General features: G+C 31.7%; 2 protein-coding genes across 2 annotated transcripts in view; one reads left to right on the forward strand and one right to left on the reverse strand.

Moving 5' to 3' along the window:
* LOC126756764 (neuropeptide CCHamide-1 receptor) overlaps positions 1-5,593 on the reverse strand; it is a 120,462-nt gene extending 114,869 nt beyond the window's left edge. Inside the window, exon 1 of the mRNA XM_050470059.1 lies at positions 4,530-5,593. The gene's annotated coding sequence lies outside the window, so the exon portion shown is untranslated. The remainder of the gene's footprint in view (positions 1-4,529) is intronic.
* Positions 5,594-6,148: 555 nt separating this feature from the next.
* On the forward strand, positions 6,149-7,337 carry LOC126755995 (40S ribosomal protein S18). Its single transcript, XM_050468763.1, has 3 exons — positions 6,149-6,390; positions 6,652-6,837; positions 6,901-7,337. The coding sequence occupies exons 1-3, from the start codon at positions 6,388-6,390 to the stop codon at positions 7,168-7,170; spliced, it is 459 nt and encodes a 152-aa protein (XP_050324720.1). The 5' UTR covers positions 6,149-6,387; the 3' UTR covers positions 7,171-7,337.
* The last annotated feature ends 6,682 nt before the right edge of the window (positions 7,338-14,019 follow it).

Below are 14,019 nucleotides of genomic sequence, written 5' to 3' on the forward strand. Positions count from 1 at the left end.
ATGGCAAAAAGTGGTCGACCAAAATGGTACATTATAAATATAAAAAAAATAACTTGAAGTTTGATTAGAAATACGAAAAGACTTTTTCGACTACCCAATATATAAATGATCGCCGTAACCAGCTGAGTCGATTTAGCCATGCCCATCTGTCTGTATATACGCGAACTAATCTCACAGCTTTGAGATATCGATCGGAAATTTCACACACGTCTCCAATAAGCTGCTCATTTGTCGAAATCGCCGATATCGGACCACTATAGGATAGAGCTACAATAAAAACTGATCGCTCAAGAGGTATTTGTATGGAAAACTTTTTTATTTGACAAGATATCTTCAACAAACTAGGGCTAAGTTATGGCCTAAGGCAACGCTATATTCTCCAAATATATTGCTTAGATCGGACCACTGTAGCATATAGCTGCCATACAAACTGAACGATCAAAACCAAGCAAAGCATGTTTTATACCCTATTATGCTATAAGAAATGCAGTTGTGTAGGGTATTATAGCTTTAGTGCAACCGAAATGGAGGTTTTTTCTTGTTCTTTCTTTTGCACCGCCCCATTAAATGTGCCAACTGTTGCTTGTTCAATCAAAACAAAAGTCAAGACAACGCTGTGCGTTTGCTACCGCAAGTGACGTAAAGCAATCATTGGTGTCTTTTGGCTTAGAGAATTTCATGCTGTTGTTGTTGTCAATTTCATGCCACTTTATCATTATTATTATTTGTGCATGTTTGCTGGTCGACTTTGTATGTTTTCCTGCAGCTTTGCCCGCCGCACGCCGCTGTTCAATTAGCTTATTTGAAATTGTTGCGACAGCGGCGAAGGAATCGTCACAAAGTCATCATTATGTTGACGACATAGCGCACTCTGTATGTGTGTGTGTATGTGCTAGGAGGACTTCTAGTTCTTCAGCAAACTTAGCTCTAAGTTAATAGTGGAAATTTGAGTGAAATTGGCAGTTGCCAACCTTTGTTTTTTATGTATGTATGTATGTATGTAGTACGCAGGTGTTTGTCATCAAATGTCAATGTTTGTAATTACCGTTAACTTTACAACCTTCAAGGTCAATAAATTCTAGTAAGGTTAAATTTCAAATAGAAATTAGAGAATTTGATGAGCGTTCTTCTATTTATTATATTTTGTGTTCTTGCTTTCGTCGTTGTTGCAGGCCTCAACAAAATGGCTTTTGACATTGACACAGCATGACCTTATGATTACAGGTCCTTTGTATATAAACGCCTACGCAAAACTATTAAATATATTAATTATGTGTTCCTCCTTCTGCTGTGGACGAGCTTTCAGAAGCTTTACTACACTAATAACAGTTTTACCTAAGTTTCTCTCTCTTCATATGCATGAGACTCCACTAATATAGATTTTTCTTTTCATTTTGTTTGCATAAACCGTTATTATAGCAGTAGTATAAACGTTGTTGCTGTTGTAGCAGCAGAAAACATTACCAAAATACGTTTGATGAATGCTCTCGTTTGGAAAGTCCTTGGCCGAAATTAATACGGGTCCATTTCAGCATGGTAGGAACAATTCAAATGCATGGGGGTGGATTACTTTTCAGCTGAAAGACTCCTTTGCCACTTTTTGAACATATGAAGTCCACAAAAACTGAAAACACATCATCTGAATGCGTATATGTACATATATCTAACTCTAGACTTTGATGATCCATTACAAACTTGATGATGTGAGTACCAGACTTAGGTTCAAATTCCGATGGTAGAAAAATATAAAATTTCCCGCATCGGTTAAAAACATCCCCGAGCATAATAAAATAGCTTCTTACCTACATATAATAGGTATAAATATTCATTATCAATTTCAAGGGCTAAAGTTAGAAACATACGCAAAATAAAGTACAGTAAATACGTCCAAGCATATCACCTCTGAAAAGTTGAATGTTAATTTCAAAGTGAATCTTTAAAGCAAATCATGTGTGGAACCATATTCAATTTCTGCATCAAAAATCTAATAAATTCGCCTCAGTGGCATCTGTAATGGTTTTGAATTCTTGCATAAGAGAGATAACTTAAAATACACAACCTAATGATGCTTGAAATAAGCTTAGTTTCGAACTTATAAAGCAAATATTTCGATTATGGAGACTAACTTCGAAAAACCGAAAAACTGAATTGGTTCAGTCCAATACCCAGAAAAAATTAAATTTTTGTCGCAAAGTGTATTGAATGCCAGTCAGTCAAGTTTTTATGCTCTTAACTTGGTACACATTTTTATGTCACATACTCGTATATAAATTGACCAAAGTTGTAATCTATAAGAACAGTATAAAAACTCAGAACACAATCACACACCAATTCCAGAATGGTAATTTAAGCTCTTGCATAGGTTAATTACTGACTAAAAAAAATTTTGAATATAATATATATATATGTGACCAAAGATGGTCTACGAAAAATTTCAGGGGGCTAAAATTTTAGAAAACTTAATTTTCTGGGAAAAATGTTAAAAATAATCGTCAGTTTCTCGTTATCTCATTAATTGTTCTCCTTTTTTTAACACCTAAGCCCCCTTTTCGTAGACCAGGTCACATATATGTATATAATATGTATACACAAAGATATTGAAAAGCTATGTTTTTTATGTTTAAAAATTTCAATACAAAAATTTTAGAAAATTCAATTAAAATATTTTTCAGTACAAAATTTTAAAAAAATTTTCAAATAAAAAAATGTTATGATTTTTAAAAAATTTTCAATACTTAAACTTTAAAAAATTTTAATGTTTTTCAAAGCAAGAATCAACAAAATTTTGCAATACAAAACTTTCGAAATTTCTAAAAAGTTTTAATTACAATATTTTTCAGTAGAAACATTTGCAAAATTTTTTCAAATCAATATGTTTCAAATAAAAAAAATTCAATACAAAAACTCAAAAAAATAATTCAGCACAAAAATTTTCAAAATTTTTTCTATACAGAAATTTTGAAATTTTTTCAATACAACAATTTTTAAAGTATTTCTACACAGAAAAAATTTTGAAATTTTTCAAAATTTCAATTTTACAAAAAACATTTTTTTTCAAAGTTTTTTAAAAAAAATTTCAATACACAAGAACCTCCAAAAGTTTTCAATAGAAATATTTTCCAAATTTCCAAAAAGTTTTAATTACAATATTTTTCAAACATTTTCACAATTTTTTCAAAACAAAAAGTTTCAAATTTAAAAAAAAAATTCAATACCTAAACTTTCAAAATCGTTCAATACAGAAATTTTCAAAATTTCCAAAAGATTTGTTTTACAATATTTTCCTGTACAAACATTTTCACAATTTTTTCAAAACAAAAAGTTTCAAATTAAAAAAAAATTCAATACAAAAACTGTCAAAGTTTTTCAATACAAAACTTTTCAAAATTTCCAAAAAGTTTGTTTTACAATATTCTCCTGTACAAACATTTTCACAATTTTTTCAAAACAAAAAGTTTCAAATTTAAAAAAAAAATTCAATACCTAAACTTTCAAAATCTTTTAATACAGAAATTTTCAAAATTTCCAAAAGATTTGTTTTACAATATTTTCCTGTACAAACATTTTCACAATTTTTTCAAAACAAAAAGTTTCAAATTTTTAAAAAAATTTCAATACAAAAACTGTCAAAGTTTTTCAATACAAAACTTTTCAAAATTTCCAAAAAGTTTGTTTTACAATATTTTCCTGTACAAACATTTTCACAATTTTTTCAAAACAAAAAGTTTCAAAATTAAAAAAAAATTCAATAAAGAGCTTTCAAAATTTTAAAAAATTTCAAACAAAAACTTTCAAAATTTTACGATAAAAAACTTTCAGAAATTAAAAAAAAATTTAGCATCAAATATTTGTTATGTTTTTTGTGCAAAATGTAGAAAAAGTTCCAAAAAATTTATTATTTTGAATATTGAGTTTTCATAAAATTTCGGTGTTCAAGAGCCAACAATTTTTAGTAAAAAAATTTTCAAAATTTATTCGATACAAAAATTTTAAAAATTTTTTTGTTACAAACGATTTTCAGTAAAAAAATTTTCAAAATTTATTCGATACAAAAATTTTCAAAATTTTTTTGTTACAAACAATTTTCAGTAAAAAAATTTTAAAATTTTTTTGAATACAAAAACTTCCAAAACTTTTTCGAAACAAAAAATTTTTGTGCTGCATAAATTTAAAAATTTTTTTTTAATACAAAAACTTCCAAAACTTTTTCGATACAAAAATTTTCAAAATTGTTTCAGTACAGAGATTTTCAAAATATTTTTCAATACAAAAAAGTTCAAAAATTTTTGGATTGAAAATTGAGTTTTATTTATTCCAAATATATTTAAAAATAATAAAATTATGTTGTTGTTTTTCTTAAATTTCGTGTAAATATTCATTGAATTTTTGATAACAATTTTTTTGTTTTTTTGTAAATTAATTTCATAACCTTTTTTTATTTAATATGCATTTTTAATAAAAAAATATTTTTTTTTTATTTTTTTTTGTACTCGAAATATATTATTAGACATATTATTAAGCATACTCACTTAAAATATCAATTAACACAGCGCACTTGAACTTTACACTAAATTCCGCTCATTATTCCATATGTATGTATATGTGTATGTAAGCATTCACTTTTGATTTACAAGCTTGATGAAATTTATATTTGTGACCAAGAATTTATAGAATTTATAATCAATTTTAGCACAACGCACGCTTGCCGCCAATTCAACAAACAAAAATCAAATATGTACGTACATACATATGTATGTGTACTGCTCACCAAAAATACGGCTTGGCGATTTATTCACTTAAATTGTTTTATTTTTATATTTTTTTGTTGTTATTTTGCAATTTTTAATAATTTTTTTCAAGTGTCGAAAGTAAATAGTATTAATAGAAGCGACATGTTCATACATGCACACGCACAAAAATTGGCAATTGCTCAAAAATATTCAAAATTAATTTTGAAAATTCCGCATAGCACTTTTTAGCAAATTTTATACACACGCTTCAGCAATTTTTTATGTTTTTATTTCATAAACTCAGAACCGTTATAACACAAATTTTGGCTGTGTGAGACACAATCGTTTCGCTTTTACGCTTATTTTCGCTCTTGGCACGCGCGGAACCGGCTCATCACCGTGAAAGAAGTGCATTGATGAATGCCTCCGCGGCAACTGGCGCCAATAGCGCGAAACTGTGTATGGAAAAGCGTGTTGCGATTATTTTGGAGTTTTCCACCAACGGTCCAGCTGAGACGCAGGCAATGGATTCGTGACACATGCCGATGCCGGCTACTGGTCGTGGCAGCATAGCTGGCGTGTGGAGTGCGCAGGTGCGTAAACAATTTCATTCATAATAATAAATTTCAAATTTGTAAATATTGCCAATGGCTTCGATGAGTAGCAACAACAAACTGCTGCAACAATGTTGCTGGGCAGCACGCACATACAGATTTGCATGTTTGCTTAAAGAGGAGGTAAGGAATGGCAGTTTGGTAATTTATTTGTATTTTTGCGAGAGAGCTGCTGGTAAGCAGGTCGCCGACGTCACTTTCTGAGTATTACAAACTTCGTGGCAAACTTAATATGCCCTGTTCAGGGTATAAAAAATGAAGACAACAAGTTTTAGCGCAAGCAGGTGTATAAGTTCCCATGACCAAGTGCACTGTGGAAAATGTTGCATGGATAATATACACATGTACATATGTGTGTATGTATGTATTTATGTATGTACATATGTATTTATGGGCACGTGTGTGTGTTTGCAAACTTTAAGTACTTTTTAATACACATATATGTATGTATGTATGTATGTAAATATTTGCGATTAGCACTCAGCAGAGCGACAACGGAAGGCACTTAAGCTCATTAAATTTCAAAAGTATCCGGCAATTGTTTAACTTTGAAAATCAAATACTACGCTAACACAACAAAAATGTTATATAAAATGTGCTAAATTCGCTAAAAGTATATACACGTAATCAACGTATGCAAATTCAAAAGAATTAATACAAATAATATTAAAACGAAACAAACTATTAAACACATTTAAAGTATATTTATAATAAAGAACTACTTTCAGGCTAATTAAAATTCTGCAGCATTCAAACACTCTATTAAATATAAGAAATATTCGCACAGCCATTAAAATATTAATTTATTTACTACATATTTATTATTCTTATTTGTTTACATTTATACCGCGCGCCATCTGTCGCTCAAGCTTACACACACTATACACGTGAACACACTCAACTCAAGCAAGAACTCACCACGCGAAAATGAACGAGTACAACTTTATACAACATGGCGTACTCGTTGCAACTCCGTGACGTTTCGGCTGCTTCCGTCCATCTGTCTTTTTCGGCTTAAACTCGGTCGCTTAACAAAGGGCAAAATGGTATGTGACGTTAGAAAATCGTAAAAATGCAAAAACATCTACAAACTAATGGAAAATTTGTGTTGTGCAAAACGTAGAGAAAATATGCCTACAAATTGTGGCATTAAAATATGCTGTATTGAAAGCAAATTGTGCAAAATGTACATGGTTGCAAAAATCAATAAATAACTTCACAACTAGTACGACACAGATTTCCGATTTTTTTTTCGAACATGTAGTCAATTATTTTATAATAATAATGTGTTTTACTCTGCTTTACAGTCGCTTGTGATACCAGATAAGTTCCAACACATTCTTCGTATTATGAATACGAACATCGATGGCAAACGTAAAGTCGGTATTGCCATGACCGCCATCAAGGGTGTGGGTCGCCGTTACTCCAACATTGTTTTGAAGAAGGCCGATGTTGATCTCACCAAACGCGCTGGTGAATGCACTGAGGAGGAGGTAATATAACATAATATTTTGTATCTATGCAAAACTAAACATCTGCTTTCTTTTTTTTTTTAGGTTGACAAGATTGTCACCATCATTTCCAACCCTCTGCAATACAAAGTGCCCAACTGGTTCCTTAACAGACAAAAGGATATCATTGATGGCAAATACACCCAATTGACATCATCCAATTTGGATTCAAAACTGCGTGAAGATTTGGAACGTTTGAAGAAGATCCGCTCACACCGTGGTCTTCGTCACTACTGGGGTCTGCGTGTGCGTGGTCAGCACACCAAGACAACCGGTCGTCGCGGTCGCACTGTCGGTGTGTCGAAGAAGAAGTAAACAATTCTTCGATTGCCAATTGGTTTATTTTGTTTTATAAATTTCCTCCTGGCTCATGCATATTCTTTCTTGGATATAAATGTGCTAAAAAGTGAAACTGAAAATATAATTTTTGATATGAATTCAGTAACATAAACAGATAATTAAATGTGAATAATTTAAACCAATTTTGTTGTGTTCTGTTAGTTACTCCAAAGGATATGGTGTGTGTTTTTGACTCTTACGGGTCGAATTGTAGGTTGTGAAGTGCTCTAGTGTTTGGTATAATTTTTGTGAGTAGTAGCGAAATTAGAATGTAGATTTTGCTTATAAGACAATAATGGTCAGTGTTCAAATTTTTTTTTCAATTTTTATCGTCTAACATTGTAGGAAGTAGAGATGAGTTTTTGGGTCAAATTGTTTTTTTCGTTTAATTGGTGGACCTTTAAGGAATATAGCAGAAATTTTAATTTACAAAAAGCTCGATATTTCTTAAGATTTGTAGTTAAATGAGGTAGGGGAAAATACGCTCTAAAACAACAGTATTCGGAGCTGTTTAAATATAGAATTGTTTGGCTTTAAATTTATAAGTTACACTACATTACAAATAGTATTAGTAATAACATTTACATATGACATACATATCCATTTTAAAATACCGTTAACCCTGTGGAAAAAGTGCAATTCGGTATTTTATGTAGTAGCGTTTGAAATGTTTTTCCTTACTGTTAAAATGTGGAAAACAAAATTAGTTCGAAATATGTAAATATGGTGTATAACAAAACAGGACAAGTCTCACCTAATATTGAGAATTATACCATATACAAAGTTTTATTATTATGATTTGCATCAAGCATTAAGCAATTTTTTGTTTATATTATTCGTCAATCATTTTACATGATTGTTGAAAAAGGTGACCAGATGGCAATATTTATTGAAAATAAAATTCAGTCATAGGTGAATCAACAACCTGAATGAATTTTTTTTTCAATAAATATCATCTGGTCACCTACTTAAAGGTGCAAAAAAAGGATAAAAATCGTGATTTATTATAGAAGAGATAAAAAATAAGAAACGGAATTTAAATTTTTCCAGCAACTAAAAATATTTTTTTCCTTGTGCCTTCTGATCTCGAGCAACATCTTCTAGCACTGTGTCTCGAAAGGTACGTTTGAAGACATTGCAATAATATGTAAAACACCAATATTTCCAAATATCCTACTTTGACGTCGTCGTCAGAGCTTCCCAAAGCAAACGGAAGAGGAAGGGAGAGTTTAAGTCAGCTATATGTAGGTATAGTAAGCTCTAATTTTGTTTGTGTTGCCATACAAATAGAAGAAATATGAAAGAGATATGACAAAATAATCCATCGCAGAGGAAAAAATCCATAGAATATTGAAGTGACATACTACGACTCCTCTGTTGTTGCTGTTGTAATGACGAAACTACTTTTTGTATCGTTTGTAAACATTCACCAAAAAAACATTAAGGAATGCTACCATGCTGACTGACCACGATCGGATAAAAATTCGTGTCCGTTTCGGTTACATATACCCAAATGTAGTAGGCACAAACCTTCTCAAGCCGCATTCGACGTCTAGTTCGGATTAGGGGGTTAAGCGCCGAAAGATATGCTTTTTGAATAAACGTGTAATTCATGAAACATATGTACACATACATACATGTGTATGTTCGTTAATCATTTGCAATGAGTAAGTTAAGATAAGCTGGCATTTCATAAAATTATCCTCAGATTGTTATACATTGTCACTTTTAATATACTATGTACGGATATATATATAGATATATGTTTATATAATATACAATTTAGTAATTTTTTTTATGTTTAACTTGAAAGGAATGCTCTCCAGTCCCATCAGCTTGCTGCTTGGTATCACTTAAATTGACTTGCGTTTCCCGGAACCGTATTTGAGCTTCCGGTACAGGAAACATAGTCGGAGAATAACATATAAAATATATAAAAATGTATATTGAGACCTCTTTATTTTTTTCATTTTGAACTTTCGTTAGAAACTGACTACGGCGCCACTTGTAATAATACATCATTGGAAATCTAATTAAATGGTCGTTCCAAAATAGATGTTAGGAGCATCTGCCTCACTCTTCATAGGTGATGAAATTGATAAAATAATATGCGAGAAACCTTCTACGTTCTCTCAACCGTCTTCGAAGGTTTCGTGGCACTCAAACACCTAAATTCCTGCATTCCCGGAAACACAGTTTAAATGGACTAATCCGGTTAAAATGTGACGTACTGATACTGGTAAGCTTAATAATACATTGGATTTAATCTGAAATATATTTCTTGTGATTCCTATTCCACTTTATCTCATTGACTTGTTACTACATTATTCTGTTAGCCTTTAGAAAGCGCCTTTAGGTCTACCCTGTACTGCCGCTGAGCAAATTATAGTTCTCTGCTCCACTTCTACATACATACATACATATGTACATACACCTTGATAATAGGGGGTACTGCATGCGTCATTGTTGAAAATTGTATAATATTTTATTCTTTTTTTATCGTACGATTTGTTGATGGACTTTGGACTTGAGTTGTCAAACAAATTTGGAAAGTGCCCATTGTGAGTAGCATTTCAGTGCTAAACGTGTTTGACCCACATTGTGAAATCTCACAGTTATTGATGAATTTCGCTACTATTATGTATATAAGTATGAAGTCACGCTAATTTAGTTAATTTTGCAAATTAAAAGAAATCGCAAAAAGTTAATAAGCTGCGAGCGAGCGCTAAAAGCAAAAATAACGTAAAAATCACCCCACCGCAGATAGAGTAGTTGTGTACATATATGTATATGTACATTGATATGTACATATGTATGTATGTACATATATAAATATGTTTCGGTCGTTATAAATGCCGGTTTTGGTGGCGTGTTTCTAAGCTTTCCGCAACAACAATGTAAGCGCATATCTACTACATATACATACATATGCATGTATGCACTTGTATTTGAACGCATGCCGGCTTTTGCGAATTTATACTATGTGGACAATTGGCGCCTTTAATTTTATCATACACTAACGCTGCGTCACCCGATATCAAACAAAGGCGTCTCGCCGGCAATTTAAACTTTTTCGCATTAAGCTTAAGTGAAGCTCAGATTCACATACATACGTATGTATATACATATGTATGTATGTATGTAAATGCCGATCTTGAGTCGCATTTCTATTGGTTCTATTTACCTACTCAGAGCTTTGTTTACGCATTTCAATTCGATAGAGCTATTCGAGACACAGTCGCACAATCATTTTTGATTAAGAAGACAATTGGTAAAAGAAATTTTTCCACATTTTAAATTGCAAATTGCTGTGGGTCAATGAACGGGTCAGATGATCAAAAATCGTAGCATATTTATGTACATATGTACATACATATACAGTATTTTATTTTGATATATTGTTTCGCTTTTTCGATAAAGTAGCTGAAGCAACAGCACTAGCACAAAGCATAAGCGCGGAAGCTCAAAGTCCAGACAAAACAAATTTGCAAAATTTGATTTATTATGGCGCGTTTCTCTATGCGCGTTCAAAAAGGGTATTACGGGCGAAAACATAAAAATATTGGGTAGTCGAAAAAGTTTTTTCGCATACTACTATACAAGATGCGTTCCGAAGTAAACAGGATTAAAAAAAAAACAGAACAAATGGTTTTTTCAATTTCAATTTTCAATCAATTTATTTTATTCAAAGTAGTCTCCTTCTGCTTCAATACACCTTTTTGCACGGTCTATAAGTATGTCGAACGAGTGTTTTAGCTCGTTGGCCGGTATGGCCGCCAGTATGCCGGTTTGAATGGCATCTACGTCTGCATAACGCTTTCCTTTCATGGGAAAATGCATTTTTCCGTAAAGGAAGAAGTCGCACGGTGCCATATAAGGTGAATACGAGGAGTGTTTAATGGTTAAAATGTGATTTTTGATCAAATAACCGTCCTTCGAATGTTGAATTCTGAGCAATTTTTGGTCATCAGTCAATTTGTGCGGAACAAACCGTGGACACACTTTTCGTATGCCCAAATGTTCGGTCAAAATGCGATAAATGGATGTTTTGGAGATATTCAATTCCATTTCCATGAATTTCAATGATGATTTCGACTGATTTTTGATGAATTCACGCACAGTTTCGATGGAATTTCCGGTGATCACGGATTTTGATTGGCTCACATGTTGATCGTCACACGACTGTTGATTCGTGCACTCTGCTATGGAATAGGCAATCATCGCCATAAACTTGTTTCATCAATTGAAACGTTTCGGTAAAAGTTTTATCAATTTTAAAACAAAATTTAATGTTGGCTCTTAGTTCGAAGCTCATTTTCGCACCGATAACACAAACATACTGACACTTAAAACGCAATAACTTCACTTCCAATCAATGAAATGTCATGAAATTCGCACTGAACAATCGATAAAGATAGCAGATTCTAACGCATCAGTCGACATATAAGTAGAATCAAAAAGTCCTGTTTACTTTGCAACGCACTTTGTACTAATAAATAAAAAAAAATATATATCCCATCCCATCGACTACTTTTTGCCATTTTTCCGCTAGAGTCATTATTCCATCAGTGTGGTGTGTAGACAAACAAAAAGTTCTTGACCGAAATTAAAAAAAATCTATATTTTCACATTTCTATTGGTCATAACTTTAAAAATGACAAACCAAAATTTTAAATTAATATCTCAAATAGTTTTTGAGTTACATCCTACCAAAGTGTTGCCGCTCAGTTCTATCAGATCGATCAGTTTAACGCGTTTTTCTCAAAACTGTATTGTAGTTTAAAAATAGTAAACGTAAACATGAATAGATGACGCAACTTTTAACGGTACGGCTTATAATAAGTTCTCAACCACTTCACAAACCCTTCAATAGCTACTTGTGTGCACTTAAAATTGTCTAGAAAACACTTAACTTGGACACATAGACAGATTAAGGTTCTCTCTGAGTTCCGAGTTATTCATAGGATAAAAATTTTTCAATTTTTCATTACGAACTACTCTAAAAGCGTCTACATTTAATAAATATTGAAGCACTTATTTAGAGATCGGTTATTAATAAATTGTATTATGCCTGATAATATTAACATTATATGAGCGTGAGAAAGTTATAAATTGTCGCCTTACTTTCCATATATGTACATACATATATCTACAAAGCTATACACAATTAGTATTTTTATTTCGATTATATGAGCATACATATTTCCTCTATAGCATATAGACACACTCGTTAATTTTTATACCCTGAACAGGGTATATTAAGTCTGTCACGAAGTTTTGTAAGACCCAGAAGGAAGCGTCGGAGACCCTGTGAAGTATATATATAAATGATCAGTATGTTGAGCTGAGTCGATTTAGCCATGTCTGTCTGTCTGTCCGTCCGTCCGTCTGTATATGTATATACGAACTAGTCCCTCAGTTTTTAAGATATCGTTTTGAAATTTTGCAAAAGTCATTTTCTCTTCAAGAAGCTGCTCATTTCTCGGAACGGCCGATATCGGACCACTATAACATATAGCTGCCATACAAACTGAACGATCGGAATCGAGTTCTTGTATGGAAAACTTTCACATTTGACAATGTATCTTCACAAAAGTTGGCACAGGTTATTTTCTAAGATAATTATGTAATATACGAAGAAATTGTTCAGATCGGCTTACTATAGCATATAGCTGCCAAACAAACTGAACGATCGGAAAAGTTCTTGTATGGAAAACTTTTGCATTTGACAAGATATATTCACGAAATTTGATATAGATTATTTTCTAAAGCAGCAAGGTAAATGTAATCTCTAGCATATAGCTGCCATACAAACTGAATGATCGGAATCAAAGGCTTGTATGGAAAACCTTGGCATTTGACATGGATTAATGCTTAAGGTAATAACATAATCTCCGCAAAAATTGTTCAGATCGGATTACTATAGCATATAGCTTCCATACAAACTGGACACATAGTTACTGAAAGAAATACACCTGTGAAGGGTATATTAGCTTCGGTGCAGCCGAAAATAACGTTTTTTCTTGTTTTAATCAAATATTTTCTCTATAAATATTACCATACACTAAAGAAATTAAAATTAATGCTTAAATTGTTAATACAATTTTTTTTATTATATTATATTATGTATATGTATTATTATACATAATTACCAGTGGATCGTTGCTGTGGTATACATTTTATACTATTATTCATATAATAACCTATTCAATACAGTAAAAATTTTATTTACGAATAAAGGCGAAAACGTTATTGTCGATATAAGAATCCAAGGGATTGTACCTTGAGGTTTAATTTTGAATATATTCATACAAATAAATTTCATGAAAAAATAACGAATTTAATTTCTCAATATCTGGTTAACAGATATATTCACAAGTATGTATGTGTTTCCTAGACTTTGTGCTTTAGCATAAATATTTGTCGCCTTTGAGTTTTTCACGTGCTTACATCATACCATACCACAATTATATAGTATATGTACATATGTATTTATAGGTAATTTTGTGTATATATTTAAAGACACAAGGACACGTGCTTGTTAAATGTTGAGCATAATATTTTGAAAGTTGAAGTCAAAAACACGGCATTCATATTTTAATACGATTTTGAATAGTATACATACATATGTACATAGTTAGTTGGATGTGGCAATGTGTTTTTTTGGTTTTGTATATTTTTTCATGCGTCAAATTTTAAGCTTCCGCTATATAACTATTCATCGTAACCATTTTATAACCAAAACTCAAATTTTGATTTATTTACAATTTATTACTGCAGATGAATAAAAGTATACTCCAAAATGTATGTCGTCCCCTGAAAGTA

This window comes from Bactrocera neohumeralis, chromosome 4 (genome assembly GCF_024586455.1).
Source record: "Bactrocera neohumeralis isolate Rockhampton chromosome 4, APGP_CSIRO_Bneo_wtdbg2-racon-allhic-juicebox.fasta_v2, whole genome shotgun sequence".
Taxonomy (NCBI): domain Eukaryota; kingdom Metazoa; phylum Arthropoda; class Insecta; order Diptera; family Tephritidae; genus Bactrocera; species Bactrocera neohumeralis.